Below are 18998 nucleotides of genomic sequence, written 5' to 3' on the forward strand. Positions count from 1 at the left end.
GGGCCAAAAACTCTATTTGGCCTAGGATGGTGGATCAAACTAGCTCACTCAGATTTTAATGGGACAAGACCACAACTATGATCTGCTTGCTTGCAGAGAACACCGAGGCAAAGGGCCTGGGACTTCTGGGAGGTAAGATTGTGTCATCTAATGCAGCTTGCTATTGTATTAGATACTTAAGCTAGCAGTTCTTATTTTCTGAACCTGTTTGCTTCTAGGCTTATTAATAAATGGTTGTTCTTTTATTGTTGTAATATGCTTTACACGTGTTTTTATAAGAGTCTGTTTTGTGTGCACACTTGGCCTCGATCCATGTGCTTGCAGCCAGACCTAACCCACAGGGTGGTTGTGAGTATAAAACAGAGCAGAAGCCAACCACACCAGCTGCTTTGTTTCCCATTCACTGACGTTGTTTTCATTGAGAGAGGAGCTCCAGACTTCTGGTTCCTGTGGTAAAGCTAGATTTCCCTTTCTCATACTTGTGGCTTCCCCTCAAAGTTCAGTTTTGTCCGCTGCTGATTTGGGGGAACACGAGTGCCGCAATCTTTTCTGAAATTCCACAGTGGGAGGCTTTTTTCATGAGCTCAGACCAGCTGCCCTTCACTGTGCGTCTTGCGCAGTAATACACAGCCGTGTCTTCCGCTTTTAAGCTGGAGAGCTGGAGATATGTGGTGCTGATAGAGGTGTCCACAGTGATGATGACTCGACCTTCAAGCGCCTTAGCATAGGCTGTCTCAAAGTTGTCTGTCCTAATCCGACCAACCCACTCCAGTCCTTTCCCTGGTGCCTGTCGAGTCCAGACCATTGCGTAGCTGGTAAATGTATATCCAGATGCTTTACAGGTCAGTCTGACTGAGTCCCCTATCCTTTTAACTTCAGGAGTGGACTGGTCAAACCTGATTTGAGATTGTACACCTGTGAAATTGAAAAAAGAGAAAAAATGAGTTGCACTACCCCTATTTCACTTCAACATACAGTGCAGATGGTTTGTTCCTATGACTCCTTTCTTTCTTCACTGAAAATCCATCTTACCTGTTAAGGTGACTGCCCAGAAGAGGAAGCACAGCCAAAGAGACATCATGGCTTCCGTTGACTGATAGGGAAGGGCAATGGCGTCCCACTGGGGGAACATTAGCTTTAAAGATCTTTAGAAGGGGAAACACACATCCTGAATTTGCATATGGATCCTGCAGTAGCCTTATAAACGCACAATCTCACTCAGCCCAATGGCAGTCCACGAGCCTCTTGTGGCGCAGAGTGGTAAGGCAGTGACATGCTGTCTGAAGCTGTCTGCCCATGAGGTTGGGAGTTGATCCCAGCAGCCGGCTCAAGGTTGACTCAGCCTTCCGAGGTCGGTGAAATGAGTACCCAGCTTGCTTACTGGGGGGTAAACGGTAATGACTGGGGAAGGCACTGGCAAACCACCCCGTATTGAGTCTGCCATGAAAACGCTAGAGAGTGTCACCCCAAGGGTCAGACATGACCTGGTGCTTGCACAGGGGATACTTTTACCTTTACCTTTTAGGTAAGGAAATGCTAATTAAATACCTCAAAATGCTTAAGAAGCATTCGATTGGAGAGAGGTAGCTTGTAGTATTTGAAATGCTTTATGTCAGCTCCCAAGGGTAAGCCCGATGCAGTTTGCAAGCCAGAGCTCTGCTTAAAGAAAAAGAAGGAAGGCAGGATCCCTGAGAGCCGGTTTGGTGTAGTGGTTAGGAGTGCGGACTTCTAATCTGGCAGTGATATCAGGGCTCTCTCTGCCTCCCCTCCCTCATAGGGTGTCTATTGTGGGGAGAGGAAAGGGAAGGCGACTGTAAGCCGCTTTGAGCCTCCTTTGGGTAGAGAAAAGTGGAATATAAGAACCAGCTCTTCTTCTTCTTCTTCTACGTTATATAAGGGATGTCAGCTGGCAGTCTGCCATGCCACAGAAGTAGTCTTCCCCCCCATCACCACCACCCTCCAAACTGTTTTTTTTCTTCAGTGGGAAGCCAGCAGTGAATCTATCTTCCTCTTGTGGCCATGCTGTGGGTTTTTGTGCAAGGCTTGGTCCTCTTCTTCTCACTGTGTTTCTCTTGTACAGTAATACATGGCCGTGTCCTCCACTTTCAGGCTGGTCATGCGCAGATAAACCTGCTGCTTGGAGCTATCCTTGGAGATGGTGAATCGGCCTCGAATAGCAGTTGCATAATATGTTGTGCCCTGATTGATCTGTGCGAGCCACTCCAGCCCCTTCCCAGGGGCCTGCCGGACCCAGTGCACCCAGTAGCTGTCTATGTTGAACCCAGATGTTGTACAAGTGAGTTGGAGGGAGTCTCCGGGCCTTTTCACCCCCCCGCCAGATTCCACCAGTGTCACATCAGACTGGACACCTACAAAGAGAAAGAGAGAGAGAGATGTTAAAAATCCAACCACAGAGGCTCCTAAAAACGCCACTCATTGATTCACAGTCAGAATCAAGGAATACCTTTGAAAACAAAGAGGGCAACAATGAAATGGACCCAGAGAATCATTTCTGTAGGATGAGTGGATGGAAAAGGTGCAGTGGAATCTGCTAGGTTCCTCTTAGGGGACAGAGCTGTAAGAGATCCACTGCAATATCAGCGGGAGATCAAGGCAAGAGGAGGTGATTTTGGCGGAGGGACAAGCCCACTATTTGCATATTTCCCTCTATATAAGCTAGCAGCTTTCCAGGCTCAATACAATAAACTCTGAAACTCTGTGTGGTGACTTCAGGGTAGTTGTGGCTGTTTTAGCCAGAAAAGCATTAATATAACAGTTCAGCAGCATTGGGCAGTGAGATTTGGGGTCATTAGTTTTGCCTGGTTGCAGTTGGATGCTTTAAGAATTTTTTATTCTCTGCCACTCAGTGACAACAATCAATATTAAGAATGATTCATGATTTCAGGTCAACCTTACTTGACCATGTACTGGTGTAGCGTAGTAGTTATAAAGAGTGGTGGATTCTAATAAGGGGAATTGGGTTTCATTCCCCACTCCTCCACCTGTAGCCAGCAGAGGGACCTTGGGCTAGTCACAGAGCTGTTCTCTCAGAGCAGTTCTCTCAGGGCTCTCTCAGCCCCTTCTACCTCATAGGGGGTCTGTTTTAGGGAAAGGAAAGGTGTTTGTAAGCCACTGAGGGGTCTCCTTCATGTAGTGAAAAGTGAGGTATTAAAAACTCAGCTCATCTTCTTCTCTTCCATCACGTTTAGGAGTGGTTGGCTTTCATTTATTTGCATTCACTTAATTTTTTATATATGTCACCAAAGTTCAGTGCTCTGCGTGGAATTCCACAAGCCAAACAGGTGGTATAAACATTCATTTGTTCACTGCCACTAGTGGACATCATTTTAATAGCTATCTCCTTTATGCTTTTCAAAAGCTGTTGAAACCTACATTGTACACCGTAAATGAGGAGAAGGGGGAGATGTCTACCCCACCAGCAAATGAATCCAAAACATTAGGGACCAGAGGAAACCTCTCTGCATATCTCTCCCTATTTATGAAGCCAAAACCCCAGTGCTCTTAACTACGTTGGAGTATTTTTGAAGATGCTCTTTTTGGAAAACGTGGACTCTTCTCCAGACCTTTGTGAGGTTTGCCATGAATAATGGTCCCTCACCCAGCAACACATTTACAATCATAGATGTTTGGGTATGGCTTTATCTCACTGTGGAAGCTGCAGTAATAGATGCCGTTGTCTGCAGCTCCCAGGTTCTTTATCTCTAAGTAAGTGGTGTAAATGGAGTTATCCCTGGAGACAGCAAATTTTCCTTGCCAAATCCTTCGTATATTTTGAACCGTACCGTCTGGGTTGATCTCTCCAACCCACTGAAGTCCCTGGTCACTGATTTTCTGAACCCATTCTACCCAGGACCGAGTACAAGACGAGGTGGAACATTTGCAAGACAGAGTCACAGTCTCCCCTGGTTGTCTAATTTCTGAAGAAGGTTGGGTGACAGTGGCCTCAGATTCAGCAGCTGAAAAGAGAACAAGGGAGAACCATTAATGATTGTACCTACTTTCCTTGCCTCTTCAGTCCATGTATCAATGAAGAACAGTGAATCCTTCAGTACATCTGTAAAGCTATCATGTCAAGTAGGTGAGAATGCTCACGGCTTCGAAATGGTTGGAAAAAGCTTGGAGATCCTTGTGTCCATCCTGCCAACTTCTTCTTCTCAGTATTAAACGCTTCTCCAGTCATGACACAAATCTCACAAGTTTGGTCTGAACTTTAATTTTTTGTTAAATGCAAGGAATGATTGGGGGGAGAGGGAGCAAATAAGGAAGGAATGAAAGGTTTAGAATGGCTTGGGAGTTGGAGGTGAGGCAGCTACAGAAAAAAAATAGAGCAAGTTGGGTACAAGTTGCTTTATCCATTCTTCGTCTGATTTTAGATTCAGGTCGTGAGGCCAAGGGGAACCATAGTCTACAGAACACATAAAGTGATCACCACTATGGCTAGCTGTCCTGGAATCCTTTGTTCCAGTGGATCGCATCTCTGTTTACAGATATTTGGAACAGAGACAGCCACTGAGAGATATATATATACACATCATCAAATCTTCTGTGGTCCACACTTTTCATGCAGCCCAAGAGTACAGAAAGTTGAGGGCATCTTCAATGAATGCCCAAAAATCTTCTCACCTCTCTTTCTTTTTCCTATGACAAATACATCATGCATGTTCCATCATTCCTCACTTGGTATACTCACCAAGGAAGATGCTCCCCAGTACGCAGAGTACTGTAAAAGCCTGCATGATGTACACACGATGAGAGCTCCTTATCAGAAGAAAAAATCATACAGGGAGTCTTCAGGAGATGTTTACTAGGTGGTCTTTCTTATATGAGCTGTCAAAGGAAGGGTCATTTGCATTGGAGTAGCTATAATAAGATTCGTTACATGGTCTAGACCAGGCTTTATCAACCAGGGTTTCGTGAAACCCTGGGGTTTCTTCATGACCCTGGAAGGGTTTCCTGAATGGGTTGGGAATTAATTATTTTTATCTATCTGTTAAACGTTTATCTGATAATATGATCATATATGGTCATGTTGACCCACCCACCCCATCCCAAAATGACCAATGATGGGCCTGGAGGGGGTGGGAAAGGGAGGAGCCACAGGTGGGCATGTCCACAGCTCTGCTTCCCAACCATATTCTGCATGATGGCACCACTTTGGGGGTTTCTTGAAACCTGAAGAATGTTCTCAGCGGTTTCTCAATTGTAAAAAAGTTAAGAAAGTTAAGAAAGGCTGGTCGGTTCATGGTTAGCAAGAGAAGTTCCATATCTCACTGTGCCCACTGAGGGTCTCATTGCTGGCTTTAAGTTAAAGGCTTTGATGTGACAAGAGTAGGAAGGACTCCTTTCTTGAAGAACCAGTCCTGCCAGCAATCATTGAGTAAGTGGACCAACCAACTATGCCATTTGAAGACATTTTGCCCACCTTAGGTATTCCAATCAAGAACCTCTGCACTGCCCCAAAACTTAAAGCTACATAAATGCAATCTCATCTTCCTAGGTCCATATCTTGTTCCTGGGAGGATACATAATGGCTTCCACTGTGAGACTCTGCAGAACGCAAATGGCCCAAGAATCAGGGACTGCTAAGGTTGTTGAGAGATGAGCCTTTTAATCTTCTTTGGGCACACTGGGTCATTTTTGTACGATACACGAACCTCCAAGCCGCCTCACATCCACGGCTCAGTGGCCCCATCAAAGCAGCACAACGCAATGAATTGGGAGCCTTCGACTTGGCTTTCCCACATTTCTTAGGCTCTGTCCCCTCTAGTGGTTGAAAATATAATAGATGTAGCATGTCCTTGATCTTTTTGGGACTTGCCTTCCCTGAGAACAAAGGGAAGGCAGCATAGTATCTTTCAGAAGCTAAGCTTGCTAACCTCCAAATGAGACTTTGAGATAGCTTGTGATTAGTACTGATCTCCAGGCAATAGAGATCAATTCCCCTGGAGAAAATGGTTGCTTTGGAAAGTGAAATCTATGGCATTATGCCCTATTGCTCTCCTTCTGGTCCCCAAACTGCACCCTTCAGATCTCCAGAAATGTGTCAGACCGCTATTGAGAGCTCTAGGGAGGAGCCTGCCTTCGTAATGAAGCCCCAGTGGTATATTATTACTTGGGTCTTCAAAACTATTTTATTACAAATGTGTCCTTCAAAATATAGCACATCTATTCAAGGAACATTCTCCAGGCAGCTTTCCTTGCGAATACTGACCATCGGTAGAGATAAATGATAAAGGCAATATCTGTAACAAGCATTTCTTTCCTTGGCTCCAACTTGCAGTTAAGCCCTCCGATTTCTTGAGTTTCAAACCCTTTATAGTAAAATATGATTGTTTTGATTCGACGACACTCTCCTGACCATGGATCCATGGGCTGCATTGATGGAGCAGCTGGATTATTGCAGAAGCTGTCAACTCGACCATTCCTCCTTCTCTCATTCACCTTCTGTAAGTAGCCTTTACCCTCAGTTCCTCCACCAAATTTCAGCAGTGCATTGCCACAGTCTGATAGCACGGGCAATGTTGTAAGATGGAGGTCTAGCCATGAAAGCATAGAGGCTAAGATAGGCCACTGATAGGCTTGCCAACTCTAGGCTGGGAAATTTCTGGGGGTTAAGGAATGGAGCCTGGGGAACGCAGAATTTGGGGAGGGAAGAGACCTTAGTGGGGTCTAACTTCTACAGCAAACATTTTCTCCAGAGGTATTGACTTGTGTAGGTCAGCTGTAATCTCAGATCTCTAGGCCCTGCCTGGAGGTTAAAATACAGAAGGTACCCCAAAGTAGGAGGATCATTGTCCATGGGGTCATGATGGGTCGGACACAACTTCGCAACTAACAACAGCAACAACAACAACCCCAAAGTAACCTCTATGCACAAAGGAAACCAATATAAATTAATGACCTGTTAAAAATTAACTTAATCAGCACAAGGTTTTGAAACCAGAAGCAGAAGCTTTTACTTTACTGGAAACCCAGCAGGTAATTTGTGGTTTTGTGGTTTTCTAGCAAAGATAAGACTTTCACAACCATACTGCGATTCTTGTTTCGGTTCCTTGAACCAAAACTCAACTGATGGTATGTTTCCTTTCTGAAAACAATCTCAGTGTTTCCCTTCTGTGTAAGGTGTTATAACCATCTTATTTTTTGCATGCCAATAAATGTCTTCGTATTCTGGATTTCAGGTAGCAAGTCATCACTACCTGATCGTTCAGTGAACCTCTTGATAAAAGGCAGTACGTATATATTCATGTTTTTCTTCTTCCAGGCAGGTAAAGAAGAGAGAGACAGGTGCACGTCCCCTCCATGAAATGCTGAGGACAAATCAGTCTGTCATCACTGAGTTTATCCTTCAAGGGTTTCCGGGCTCTCCACAGTCACAGAAATATCTGTTTGCCCCTGTTCTGTTTATGTACATCCTCACTGTCATTGGCAACATGCTTATTGTTTTCATCATTGTCCATGATCCCCGTCTCCATAACCCCATGTACTTCTTCCTGGGGAACTTCTCCTTCCTGGAGATCTGGTACGTGACCACCTTGTCTCCCAAGATATTAGCGAACTTTCTGGCCAAGAGGAGGTCCATCTGTTTCTACTGTTGCATTGCCCAGGCCTTTTCCCACTTCTTACTGGGAGCCACTGAATTCTGCCTGCTCGCGGCTATGTCCTTGGATCGCTACATGGCCATCTGCAAGCCTCTGCATTACAGTGTCATCATGAGCCGTAGCCTCTGCTTCCAGTTAGCGATTGGATCATGGCTGGGAGGGTTCTTCACGGTCATTGTTCAGACCATCCTGCTCTGCCAACTCCCATTCTGTGGTCCCAATCTGATCAACCACTTCTACTGTGATGTGACCCCAATCCTGAGCTTGGCTTGCGCTGACACACACCTCCTGGAACAGATTGTGTTGGTGGGATCTGCCCTGCTTCTCTTCACATGCTTCTTCTTCACCGCCATCTCATACGTCTTCATCATATCTACCATCCTGCACATCCCTTCCTCTTCAGGACGACAGAAGGCTTTCTCAACTTGTGCTGCCCACCTGACGGTCGTATCTATACAATATGGAACAGTGATGTTTATGTACGTGAAGCCCAAGGCCAACTCCTCCCTTGAGGTCAACAAGGTGGTTGCCGTGTTGAACACCGTCATAACTCCTCTCCTCAATCCTTTTATCTACACGTTGAGGAACAAAGATGTCAAAGAAGCCTTGAAAAAAGCAGCGAATGTGAAACATTTATTTCACTGAGTGGCACTTAGCAGGCGTGAAGCAACATGGAAACCCTTAACATCAGAAAGAGCTAAAGTTATTTCATACGCTGTGGGAGACTCGAGGATTATGTTGTGATCCCTTGTGTTGACCGATTCTCATGATCTATGTTGCTCTCAAAACAGTATTATCATGGGATTCTTCTGATTCTGGGAGTCAGTCGAGTTTGAAACTACAACCGCCAAGGCCCAAGCTGAAGTCAATCACTTGGTGGAGCCGTTGGGCAAGACCATGATGAGAATACACCTTCCCGTTGTAATTTTTAGCTATGGACTCCCATGGAAATGCTTAGATACCAAAGAGGATCTATTTTTATGACCTCATTGTTGATTATTTCCCCTCAGAATATACACTTCCCTGTCAAAAGTCAAACTTGGTATGACTCTTACCAAGCTTAATGACAAAGAAAATCCAATGGACATACACAGTGAGAGCATGGGGAAACACCTTGCATAATAGGATTACACAGATTATTTATTTTATTTATTAGCCAGCACTAGATACAAAAATATTTCACATTGCATCAAAGAATTATATGAAAAGGAGGAGGCTCTACAACAGGGGTAGTCAAACTGCGGCCCTCCAGATGTCCATGAACTACAATTCCCAGAAGCCCCTGCCAGCATTCGCTGGCAGGGGCTTCTGGGAATTGTAGTCCATGGACATCTGGAGGGCCTCAGTTTGACTACCCCTGCTCTACAACATATCAGGATTTCCTTCTGCAGATGCACAGAATAAGGAGTATTGGGGAGGGGTCTGTAGTTACTTTCCTCAGTGCTGCCCCCAATTCCCACAACAGGTACCCAAAATAAGATCCTCATCTGTTGTTTCCATCCTCATAGTCCAACATGAGTTTTGGAGAATTCTGTGTTGCTTGGCTCATTTTTGACCCATGATATTTCCCCCTCAGGGAATAGAAAGAAGGACTCGTGTGCCATCTATTTTTGTAGTAAAGCACATCTTACTTTTTAAGAAGTGTTTGCCATTCCTGCCCTCCAGTGATTTAATCTCCCTGGTGGGATGTCTTTAAAAAAATGCTGTTGCTTACTATTTAAGAGGGTGAAAAAGTGTCCTCCAGGGCCCATAGAAATGCCTAAAGCTTCATTATATGTTGCTACCAACGGAGTCCCAAAGCTGTTAAAGCAACATAAAGAAATCAAAATGACTTAGTAAAATTTAGGAAGAAGGAGAGATGGGTGCTTTTTATTGGCTTTGGCTGATCTCCATGTCCGTCATTGTCTTCTACTGATACATTCTAGAAAGGATTTAACCCCCCTCCCTTCTTTTAGTGCTAGTAAATAATCTTTGGTGTCATGTGAAAAATAATATCAAAGAAAATACAGAAGATGCCTACTCCAGGATACAATTGACACATAAGAATGTGAGTATTGATCTTGCATTAATTTTTCTCATAAATTGTCAAGTGTTCGTACTGCAAAATTAGGGGTAGTACACCATTTTTTCACACTAATAATATCAAACCTGAAATCTGCCATCTAGAATTTTGTTTTTAAAAATTTTGCACATTGGTCTAAATTAACAGGAAGGATAAAGCATTATTTTTCTGATATTTCCTCCTTCTGACCAAAAGCTTCCTTGGAGACAGATGTCAGCAGATGGAATGACAAACTAGACCTGGAGTCCCAATGTGGTCCCTGTGAGCTCCATGACACCCATTGACACCTTTCCTGGTTCCCACCAAGTGTTTTTAGAAGGTGGGTGGCATTTCTTTCTAGCACTATCTGACTGTTTATTGGAGATCAGATTGGCTACCTAGATGAAAATAACTTTCATTTGGTGGCCACTGCCACTACTTTGTTGCTTGTAGGTTGTATTCTCTCTCACCACCACCCCGCCTGCACTTAGGCTCCCTCTGTATTTGCCATGCTAGCCATTTTGTGGTTGTGCCCATCAACCATGTAAGAATTTCCAAGGTGTTCATGGGCTCAAACAAGCTGGGGATCCCTAAACTTGACAGAACATCTCACTCACTCAACATGACAACTTTCATGTTTGCCGTAGGTAAGGATGGAGGAGAACCATACAGTCGTGGCTGAATTTATTCTGCTGGGTTTCCCCAGCATTCAAAAGGTGCGAGTTCTACTCTTCGTGGGTGTCTTGGTGATCTACGTCCTAACTGTCACTGGAAACATCATCATTGTTGCCGCCGTGGCTTACGATTCCACTCTCCACAAACCGATGTACTTCTTTCTTGGCAACCTCTCTTTCTTGGGGATCATCTACGTATCTTCGACAATCCCCAAACTTTTGGCTAATCTACTGGCAGCCAAGAAATCGATCAGCCTTCCTGGTTGCAAAGCTCAAGCATTCTCCCACTTTTTCTTGGGAGCCACAGAGTTCTTCCTCCTCACCGTCATGGCGTACGACCGGTACATGGCTATATGCCACCCTCTCCATTACCATGCCATCATGAGCACTAGAGTGTGCATTCAGCTGGCATGTGGCTCGTGGTTTGGGGGGCTGATGACCGTCTTGGTGCAGACTGTTTTTGTGTTCCGGCTGCCTTTCTGCGGACCGAATATCATCAATCACTTCTACTGTGATGTTGGGCCCTTGCTGAAGCTGGCCTGCACCAACACTCGCCCCATTGAGTGGATGGTCTTCATTGTTGCGGCTGTTGTGGTCTTCAGCAATTCTCTTTTGACAGTGGTTTCCTACATCTTCATCATCTCGACGGTGATGAGAATCCCGTCAGCATCTGGGAGACGGAAAGCCTTCTCCACTTGCGTTGCTCACTTGGTGGTGGTTGTCATGTTGTACGGGGCAATCATCTTTATATACGTCAGGCCAACGGGTCATTCCTCTTTGAATATGAACAAAGTGGTATCTCTCCTGAACACACTGGTCACCCCGCTGTTGAACCCTTTCATATATACACTCAGAAACAAGGAAGTGAAAGACGCCCTGAAAAAGGGTCTCATCAAGAATAAAATCTTTGAGGACAATAAATGGTAAAATAATGCATGGTGATCTACCATGTCCATCGGGTTGGGTCTAATAGATTTTTTTTCTGCCTTGAAATATACAGAATTTAGAAATGGGATTCGGCCAATCCAATTCCCATGATGCTTCTGGTCAGACCAGGGTGTCTGACCAGGTGAGGGGATCTCACTGCTAGTGTCTTATTGTAATTTTATTGTATTTTGCTGGTGTTTATACTGAGTTTGAACCGCCACAAGCTGGTCGATCCGGGAGGGGCGGTTAATGAAAATGAATATAAATAATTAAATTAAATAAAAAATAATTTATTTTGTTTTAACTTCTTAATAAAAAGGTTTTGACATAAAAGTTTAGAATTCCGTTCATAGATGGTTCACAGGTTGTTACTTTTTATAATGTGTATTACCTATGGGCATTGATTTAGGCTGGATCACAACAATCCTTCTGGGCTGAGCAAAATTCAATTGTGTCCCTTGATGTTATGGCTTGGTGCCTAAATTACCACAATAATGTGGTGATATTATTTCATGAATGGCTCTCACATGGCAGTGGTTGAAGTTACTTGGTGGGAATATTGGTTTCTAGCTAGTAAGCATCCCCCCAGCTTCAGAAGTAGGTCCCTTTCCACCAGTTAAGATCTTCATCAGTGGAGTTCTGGACCTACTGGTGAACCTCCTGATGGCATCTGTGTTTTGGCCACTGTGTGATGCAAAGATGGGCCATTGGCCTGATCCAAGATGGTTTCTCTTGTGTTTTTACGACAGGTAACAAAAAAGTAAGAAATGTTGTATGTGTGTTTTCCTGATTGTGTGTCAATAGCTTGCAAGCCACAGGAACATCCAGAACTTGTGATTTAGAAGTCCATATCAAATAGTATAAATGTCCATTGTATCACACTATTGAACAAATTTGGGATCTAAGTTCTTGGCAAATTGGCCTCATGAGGACTGTGGAAGCTTTTAATAAGATCCCATGGAGAAAAGAAGAGATGAGAAGAAAAAAAAAAAACAGGAAGCAACTGCTGAGTTTCAACCTATTCCCAAACCATTGAGAATGGATCTCGGTAGGTCAATGAGATAAGGGGGAGTGGCAAGAAAGAAAAAAAGGAGAACAGGAGAAAATAGCAGAGTAAAACTATCAGACTCTAGATGTGATTGTTCCTGCTGAGGAGATAACTCCTTTGTATGCCAAGAAACGCCTGCCTGCAGCCTTAGATTTCTTGTTTACAGATAGTTTGAAATTCTGGATCTTTTGACTTACTCAGCATAGATAATTTTCTCCTGATTCACAAGCAGCGGCAGAACTGTCGTTAAGGAGATAAAATACTATTCCCGCTCCTTCTGTTGCTGCTGTAGTGGAAGCTACTCCAACCCAAAACAACATTTAGCACCAGAAATGTGGTGGATGTTCTCCTCCATGGTTTCCAGAAGGTCTTAGCAAGTTCCCTTTTGCCTCACCATAAGAAGGGGGGGGGCTCAAAGAAGTTTCTACTCATTGGTAGTCAGGACAACTATCATCCAGTTAGAACTGTGACTTCCGAGGACACAAGATACTGATCTACTGGCTTTGGTAGGTATCAGCCTCTGGTCACATCAATAAGGTGAGCTACTTGTTCCTAAACAAATGTCAAATGGGAAAGAGGCTCCCATTGGTAGCACAAAGACAAAGAAGCTGACTATGACATGCGATGCAAGGGTGTGTCATCAACTACACAATTGTACTGGGGAGGAGGGTGAGGGCCTAGAGGTTGAGACCTTTCCTTGATGTTCCCTCCCCATTCCAGGATTTAGAAGCTTGACTGTCTCTGCCTGCACAAATTCCCTTTTGTCACCAGCGTATCTAGAAGAAGAAGAAGAAGAAGAGTTGGTTCTTATATGCCGCTTTTCCCTACCCGAAGGAGGCTCAAAGCGGCTTACAGTCGCCTTCCCATTCCTCTCTAGCCACTGATAGAGGACTCCTCCATAAATCTATCTAGTCCCTTTTTAAAGCTATCTATGCTACATCCTGTGGCAGAGAATTCCACATTTTAATCCCTCTCCATGTAAAGTATTATTTCCTTATGTCTATTCTGACTCATCTGCCCATCGGCTTAATTCTATGCCCTTAATTCCTACTATTTAGGGAGAGGGAGAATAAAAATATCTCTTTGTCCTTTCTCCTCTCCACCCCATACGTAATTTTATAAACCTCTGTCATATCTTCCTTTAGAAGAGGAGTTGGTTCTTAGATGCCGCTTATCTCTACCCGAAGGAGTCTCAAAGCGGTTTACAATCGCCTTCCCTTTCCTCTCCCCACAATAGACACCCTGTGGGGTGGGTGAGGCTGAGAGAGCCCTGAGATTCCTGCTCGCTCAGAACAGATTTCTCAGGCCTGTGGCGAGCCCAAAGTCACGCAGCTGGCTGCATGTGGGGGAGTGCAAAATCGAATCCGGCATGCCAGATTTAGAAGTCCACACTCCTAACCACCTCAGCCATCTCTTTTCAAAACTGAGAAATTTCAGGCACTTCAGCATTTTCCTCAGGGGGCAAGGACTTCAACCCCTTAATTGGAAAAAAATATTCTGCAGTTATAAGTAGCTATATTATTCTTTATGGTTCTGGTCGGACCTGATTCAGTTATAAGTATACACTTTGAAGCCCTAGGCATCTTGTTAGCTTTCTTGTATCAGATTGTTTAACTTCTGGCTGGCTCACCATCTTGTTCAGACCTACGAAAACCAGATGCCTTTGGCTTCTTAAGCGCACAGCTATATCTAAAGAAAAACAGAGTCCAAAAGCACCTTTAAGACCACCAAAGATTTATTCAAGGCATGAGCTTCCAAGTGCAAGCACTCTTCCTCAGACTAAATGAACAACCATCATAACTGTAGAGATATAAGGCAAAAGTAAATTGTGGCGAATTAGTAAACTGTGTCATAATATCCAGATTAAGGTGATAATTCTTTGCTGACACAGCTTATCAGTCCTTTTGAGTTCAGTTGTGGTTCACAAAAACATGAATCATCTGGAACAAGTTGACTGGAGTCATCCGAAAGAACGAGGATCAAAGGTCACTTTGTGATCTCCACAAAGTACGTGCAACACTTGATGTACAAAGTGAGTCCAGGTCTTGATTTAAAAAGTCTCCAAACTAACTGTACAATCTCATGCAAACATAACTCATATTAATTTGCTCAAATAGGACTGATTTGGTTCCCTGTTGCAAAGTTGGAATTATTTTTATCAGAATTCGGGATTTTTAATTTCATGCCAGAAATATATGTTTCCTCTTTCATTTATTTTATAGCTTCTTATTTCCCCTCCCCTCCCCCGGTCATTTTGGTTTTTCACTTTCTGCCACTGGGTTTATCCATTGTTTATAATCCATGTGCAAACTATATTAAAATCTGCACATGTAAAAGTACACCATAGTTATGTACGCACAAAACATTATGTGAACAAATAATGGGGGACACTGCATTCATTTTTCAGGAACAATTTGGTGCAGGAACAAGAAAACGGTGAGAACAGAAATACACAGGAGGCACAAAACAGAAGCAGACACTTTCAAGGCAATGCAGGTAGGTATCAGGTATTGTACATCATATCTGTTTGTTCTGGGAAACAGAGGTCTCTTCACCAGGGACCACCACTAATCACAACACTTGAATGGTTCAGCAGTTCTCTCTTTCTCCTCAGAACCACGAATGGAGTTAGATGCCACCAACCAATCCCTGGTGAAAGAATTTGTCTTCCTGTCTTTCCCCGTACGCCGTGACATTCAGATACTCTTCTTTGTGGCCCTGCTTCTCACTTATCTCCTCACCCTCACGGGAAACATGGTCATCCTTTCGCTGATCTGGCCAAACCAAAGCCTCCACACCCCGATGTATTTCTTCCTCAGCAACTTAGCTTTCCTGGACATCCTGTTCACCACAGTGATTGCTCCCAAGATGCTCTCGAATCTCCTGGCTGAAAAGAAAATCATTTCCTTGTATGGCTGCTTTGCCCAGATCTATTTATATTTCTTCCTGGGCACCGTAGAGTTCATCCTTCTAGCTGTTATGTCTTTTGATCGTTATGTGGCCATATGCCACCCACTGAGGTACACAGTAATTATGAGTGGGCGAGTCTGCTTTTTGATGGTTTTGGGATGTTGGGTGGCAGCCTTTCTGTCTGTCCTTTCTCCTGCGATCGTGATCTTCAGACTCCCCTACTGTCGGCCAACCATCAACCACTTCTTTTGCGACATCGCGCCGTTGCTGGAGGTGGCGTGTGTGGACACCCGCTTCATAGAACTCCTTGATTTCTTCATGTCTTCCCTAGTGGTCCTCAGCTCCCTGATGCTCACCATAGTATCTTACACCTACATCATCTCCACCATCCTCAGAATCCCTTCTGGAAAAGGGAGGCAAAAGGCTTTTTCCACCTGTGCCTCTCACATCACGGTGGTCACCATTGCGTATGGAAGCTCCATCTTTATGTACGTCCGTCCAAATCAAAGCAACTCCCTCACCTTTGATAAGGTTGCTGCTATCCTGACGACGGTGGTGACCCCCCTTTTGAATCCCTTCATATACAGTCTCAGGAATGAGAAAGTGAAGGAGGTTTTGAAGGTGGCACTAGGAAGGGAATTTCTCCATAAGCGTGAAATTTCTTGATTCCAGTTGTGTGCCCAGTTTTTTTTATGCCTTCTATATTCTTGGGCCCTGGCTACTTTGGAGATCAGTAATTTCTCATAGTCCCTTCCCATAAATCAAGATTATCAGTAATTCCACTGTAGTGTTAAGGATATGGAGAGGAATATCCTTGATGACAAGGGCCTCTTATGCACAATGGAAAAGCTGATGAAAACTCATTAAAAACATTGTGGTTTTACTGATCTCTGCGCAGGAGAGTGAATTTACTCCGCAAAACTGATTTTGCTTTGCATGGTGAACTGCCTCTTTGGTGCTTTAAGCGTCTTTTAAGCATTGTTTCTGAAAGAGGCTTTTCACCAATTAATTTCTCTCCTGCCTGTCTCACGTGCTCATGCATAGAAGCTCCTTGGTTATGCAGATTAGTGACTGCATCAGAGAACAAAGCATGTCACTGAGTTTCTAATAGAGTCTGGCAAGTGGAGTTGGCAAATCTACAGTTGGCAGGGCTATGAAATGTTCCATGCAGAAAGCATTGCAGCGTAAGTTTTTCAACAGAGTATATTCAATGCAGAACAACAATTGTTGTAAATAAAGTGGTCTAAATTGGTTGTTTTTAAAACTGTTTTATTTGGCTCCATGAAAAATACCTCCTGGTCTCCCTTCCACTTGAATGCCATTGAATGCCTTTCTCAGCTTTTCTACCATTTAGAATTTCCTGAAACATTCTTTAGGCTTCAAGAAATCCCAGAAGAGGAGCAATCATGCTGAATATGGTTGGGAAACATAGCTTTTGTTCATGCCTACCTGGGGTCCCTCCCCTCCTCACCTCTTCCAAGCCCATCATTGGCCATTTTGGGGAGGGGTGGGTGGGTGGGTGGGTCAACATGACAACATAGTTGGGTCGGTGGGTCAACATGACCACATAGGGTCATATCACCTGATAAACGTTTAACACATTTTTGTTTGCAGCATTCTTAAGGTGAGTACGTAACTAATTTACCATTTAGGCCTAGCAGCTGACCAGCAGATCCACTCAGCTGTTAAATTTTCACGCATCAGTTTCAGTCTTGTCCCCCTTTTTGAAGTGGAGGAAAAGCAAAACAGTTGGCTGTTAGGCAACACTTCATAGGCGTTCCCTCCACATTTCTTCTGGAGTCAGCAAGGCGCAAGCAGGAGAAAGGTAGAAGGGAAGTGCCTTCAAAGATGATCAGTGTGACCAGTCAGATATTAGTATATTTATTTCTTTATTAGATTTTTATACCGCCCACCTATACAGCTCAGGGAAAAAATGCTGTTTTAATTGGTCCAGTAGTTGTCAGCTGCTTCTAATTTTCTGGTCACACTAATGTTCTAAATAAAGAAATAAAATTGATGTGAATAAATAAAATAAATGTATGACAGAGCTGTTACACCAAGCTTTAGGATGCTTTGGGCTGATCCTGCATTGAGCAGAGGGTTGGACTAGATGGCCTGTATGGCCCCTTCCAACTCTAGGATTCTGTGATTCTGTTAAGGTCAGACTGAACATCAAGAAGTGCTGGCATCACTGCTGAAAGAGAAGGAAGACCTGCCTCTTTAGGTATGATCTTGCATCCTCACCCAAGTTCTACTGAATGCTGATGATATTAGAGCTGGTTTATAAGATACTGACTATTTAAACCTTTTCTGTTACCCACTCTGAGCTATCTAGGAAGGATGAGATACAAAGAGAGATGATGATGAAGATTACTTTGGTAGTTCTGTAAAATCTTACCTCTTTGTTCCGTTAGCTTGAAAATGAAGGATTTCTAGGCATCACATGAAAAGTTGGGTTCTGTGCAAATTTGGTGCCATTATCTTCACCAACAGTAGACTGTTGTATATAATTCCCATTGAAAATAATGTCTCCAAACTCCAGAACCTCCTAACCCAACCAGATTTGAATCCCAAACAATAATACCCCACCTGAAAATAAACCATCATGGTAACCCCACCACGCCCCCATGCTTTTTATTGGAACACAACCATGATATCAAGCTAACCATGATGAGTGAAGGGAAGAGGTCAGGCTCCATGGTAAAATGTGGGAAATGCCTTTCTCTTTGTCCTGAGGAAACGCAGAAACAGCATTTCCTTGCAGTTTCCTGGCCCCCTGTTCAAAAGCTAATTACCACCTATCTTCCCTAAGAATATTATCTCTTGGAGGGGTCCTCCTGCCTTATGGACTGTTCTCCAGAAAGCTTGCTTCACGTCTGCATTCCTGATTGTATAAATGAACGGGTTCAGCATGGGGACCAGAACCATGTTCAAGACAGCTATCACCTTGCTGAAGTGGAAGGAAGAGTGCACGTTGGGCCGGATATACATGAAAGCTATGGCTCCATACAAAATGGAAACCACCGTCAGATGAGACGTGCAAGTGGAAAATGCTTTCTTGCGTCCACTCGCTGACGGGATGCGTAATATGGTGGAGATGATGTAAACGTAGGACACCACAATGAGGAAAAGAGAAACGACCACAACAGAGGAGACCGACAGCAATGCCAGGAATTCAAGCAGCCGGGTGTCAGCACAGGCCAAGCTTAAGACTGGCCCAAGGTCACAAAAATAATGGTCAAGAATATTGTCATGACAGAATGGCAGAGTCCATACCAAAGATGCTTGGAAGAACAGATGTACAAATGCACCCAACCAGCAACCGATTGACAACTGGAAGCAGAGACTTTTAGTCATGATGACAGGGTAGTGAAGTGGTTTGCATATGGCAATGTAGCGGTCAAAGGCCATCATCGTAAGGAGGAGGAGTTGAATTTCGCCAAAGGAGAAGACAAAAAAAATCTGAGCCATGCAGGAATGGTAAGAAATGGTGGTTCTTGTCCTGATAAACGTCTCCAATAATTTAGGGACCACAATGCTGGTATAACAGAGGTCGACAAAGGCCAGGTTGCACACGAACCTGTACACGGGTGTGTGGAGTTGCTGGTCAATCGTAACAATAGTCAGGATGAATGAATTTCCCAGCATGCTTAGGCTGTACATTACCAGAACCACCGAGAAACAGAGGCTGCGTATTTTGGAAAGCAAAGGGAAGCCCAAAAGGACAAATTCAGTAACTGCTGAGATATTTGTCATAACTATGAATTGGTAAGGCC

At 43.9% G+C, this 18998-nt stretch overlaps 4 protein-coding genes across 6 annotated transcripts; 3 read left to right on the plus strand and 1 right to left on the minus strand.

The window, feature by feature from the left end:
* Window positions 1–8845, plus strand: LOC143826391 (olfactory receptor 6X1-like). Of its 2 annotated transcripts, none has more exons than XM_077315175.1 (2): window positions 1–132; window positions 7286–8845. In XM_077315175.1, exons 1-2 carry the CDS (start codon window positions 59–61, stop codon window positions 8265–8267), a joined length of 1056 nt encoding a protein of 351 aa, XP_077171290.1. In that variant the 5' UTR covers window positions 1–58; the 3' UTR covers window positions 8268–8845. The 2 variants fall into 2 exon arrangements, with proteins under 2 accessions (XP_077171290.1, XP_077171292.1); XM_077315177.1 differs by lacking the exon at window positions 1–132 and adding an exon at window positions 3929–4095.
* On the plus strand, window positions 28–11467 carry LOC143826396 (olfactory receptor 6X1-like). 2 transcript variants are annotated; one of them, XM_077315183.1, is made up of 3 exons: window positions 28–132; window positions 9880–10003; window positions 10311–11467. In XM_077315183.1, the coding sequence occupies exon 3, from the start codon at window positions 10317–10319 to the stop codon at window positions 11262–11264; it is 948 nt and encodes a 315-aa protein (XP_077171298.1). In that variant the 5' UTR covers window positions 28–132; window positions 9880–10003; window positions 10311–10316; the 3' UTR covers window positions 11265–11467. The 2 variants fall into 2 exon arrangements, with proteins under 2 accessions (XP_077171298.1, XP_077171297.1); XM_077315182.1 differs by lacking the exon at window positions 28–132 and adding an exon at window positions 8945–9669.
* Window positions 11468–14814: 3347 nt separating this feature from the next.
* LOC143826532 (olfactory receptor 6M1-like) lies at window positions 14815–15888 on the plus strand. The gene has a single exon (XM_077315364.1). The coding sequence runs from the start codon at window positions 14935–14937 to the stop codon at window positions 15886–15888; it is 954 nt and encodes a 317-aa protein (XP_077171479.1). The 5' UTR covers window positions 14815–14934.
* A 2121-nt stretch (window positions 15889–18009) lies between these two features.
* On the minus strand, window positions 18010–18885 carry LOC143826533 (olfactory receptor 6X1-like). The gene has a single exon (XM_077315365.1). It carries the CDS (start codon window positions 18883–18885, stop codon window positions 18010–18012), a length of 876 nt encoding a protein of 291 aa, XP_077171480.1.
* Window positions 18886–18998: the final 113 nt, after the last annotated feature.

Source organism: Paroedura picta, chromosome 16, assembly GCF_049243985.1.
Source record: "Paroedura picta isolate Pp20150507F chromosome 16, Ppicta_v3.0, whole genome shotgun sequence".
NCBI classification, from domain to species: domain Eukaryota; kingdom Metazoa; phylum Chordata; class Lepidosauria; order Squamata; family Gekkonidae; genus Paroedura; species Paroedura picta.

Coding starts and splice junctions, on each gene's coding strand:
- LOC143826391 (XM_077315175.1), top strand. CDS start 59: ATGGGACAAGACCACAACTATGATCTGCTTGCTTGCAGAGAACACCGA. Junction 133..7,285: donor GGGCCTGGGACTTCTGGGAG/GTAAGATTGTGT, acceptor TTCTTCTTCCAG/GCAGGTAAAGAAGAGAGAGA.
- LOC143826396 (XM_077315183.1), top strand. CDS start 10,317: ATGGAGGAGAACCATACAGTCGTGGCTGAATTTATTCTGCTGGGTTTC.
- LOC143826532 (XM_077315364.1), top strand. CDS start 14,935: ATGGAGTTAGATGCCACCAACCAATCCCTGGTGAAAGAATTTGTCTTC.
- LOC143826533 (XM_077315365.1), bottom strand. CDS start 18,885: ATGTACAGCCTAAGCATGCTGGGAAATTCATTCATCCTGACTATTGTT.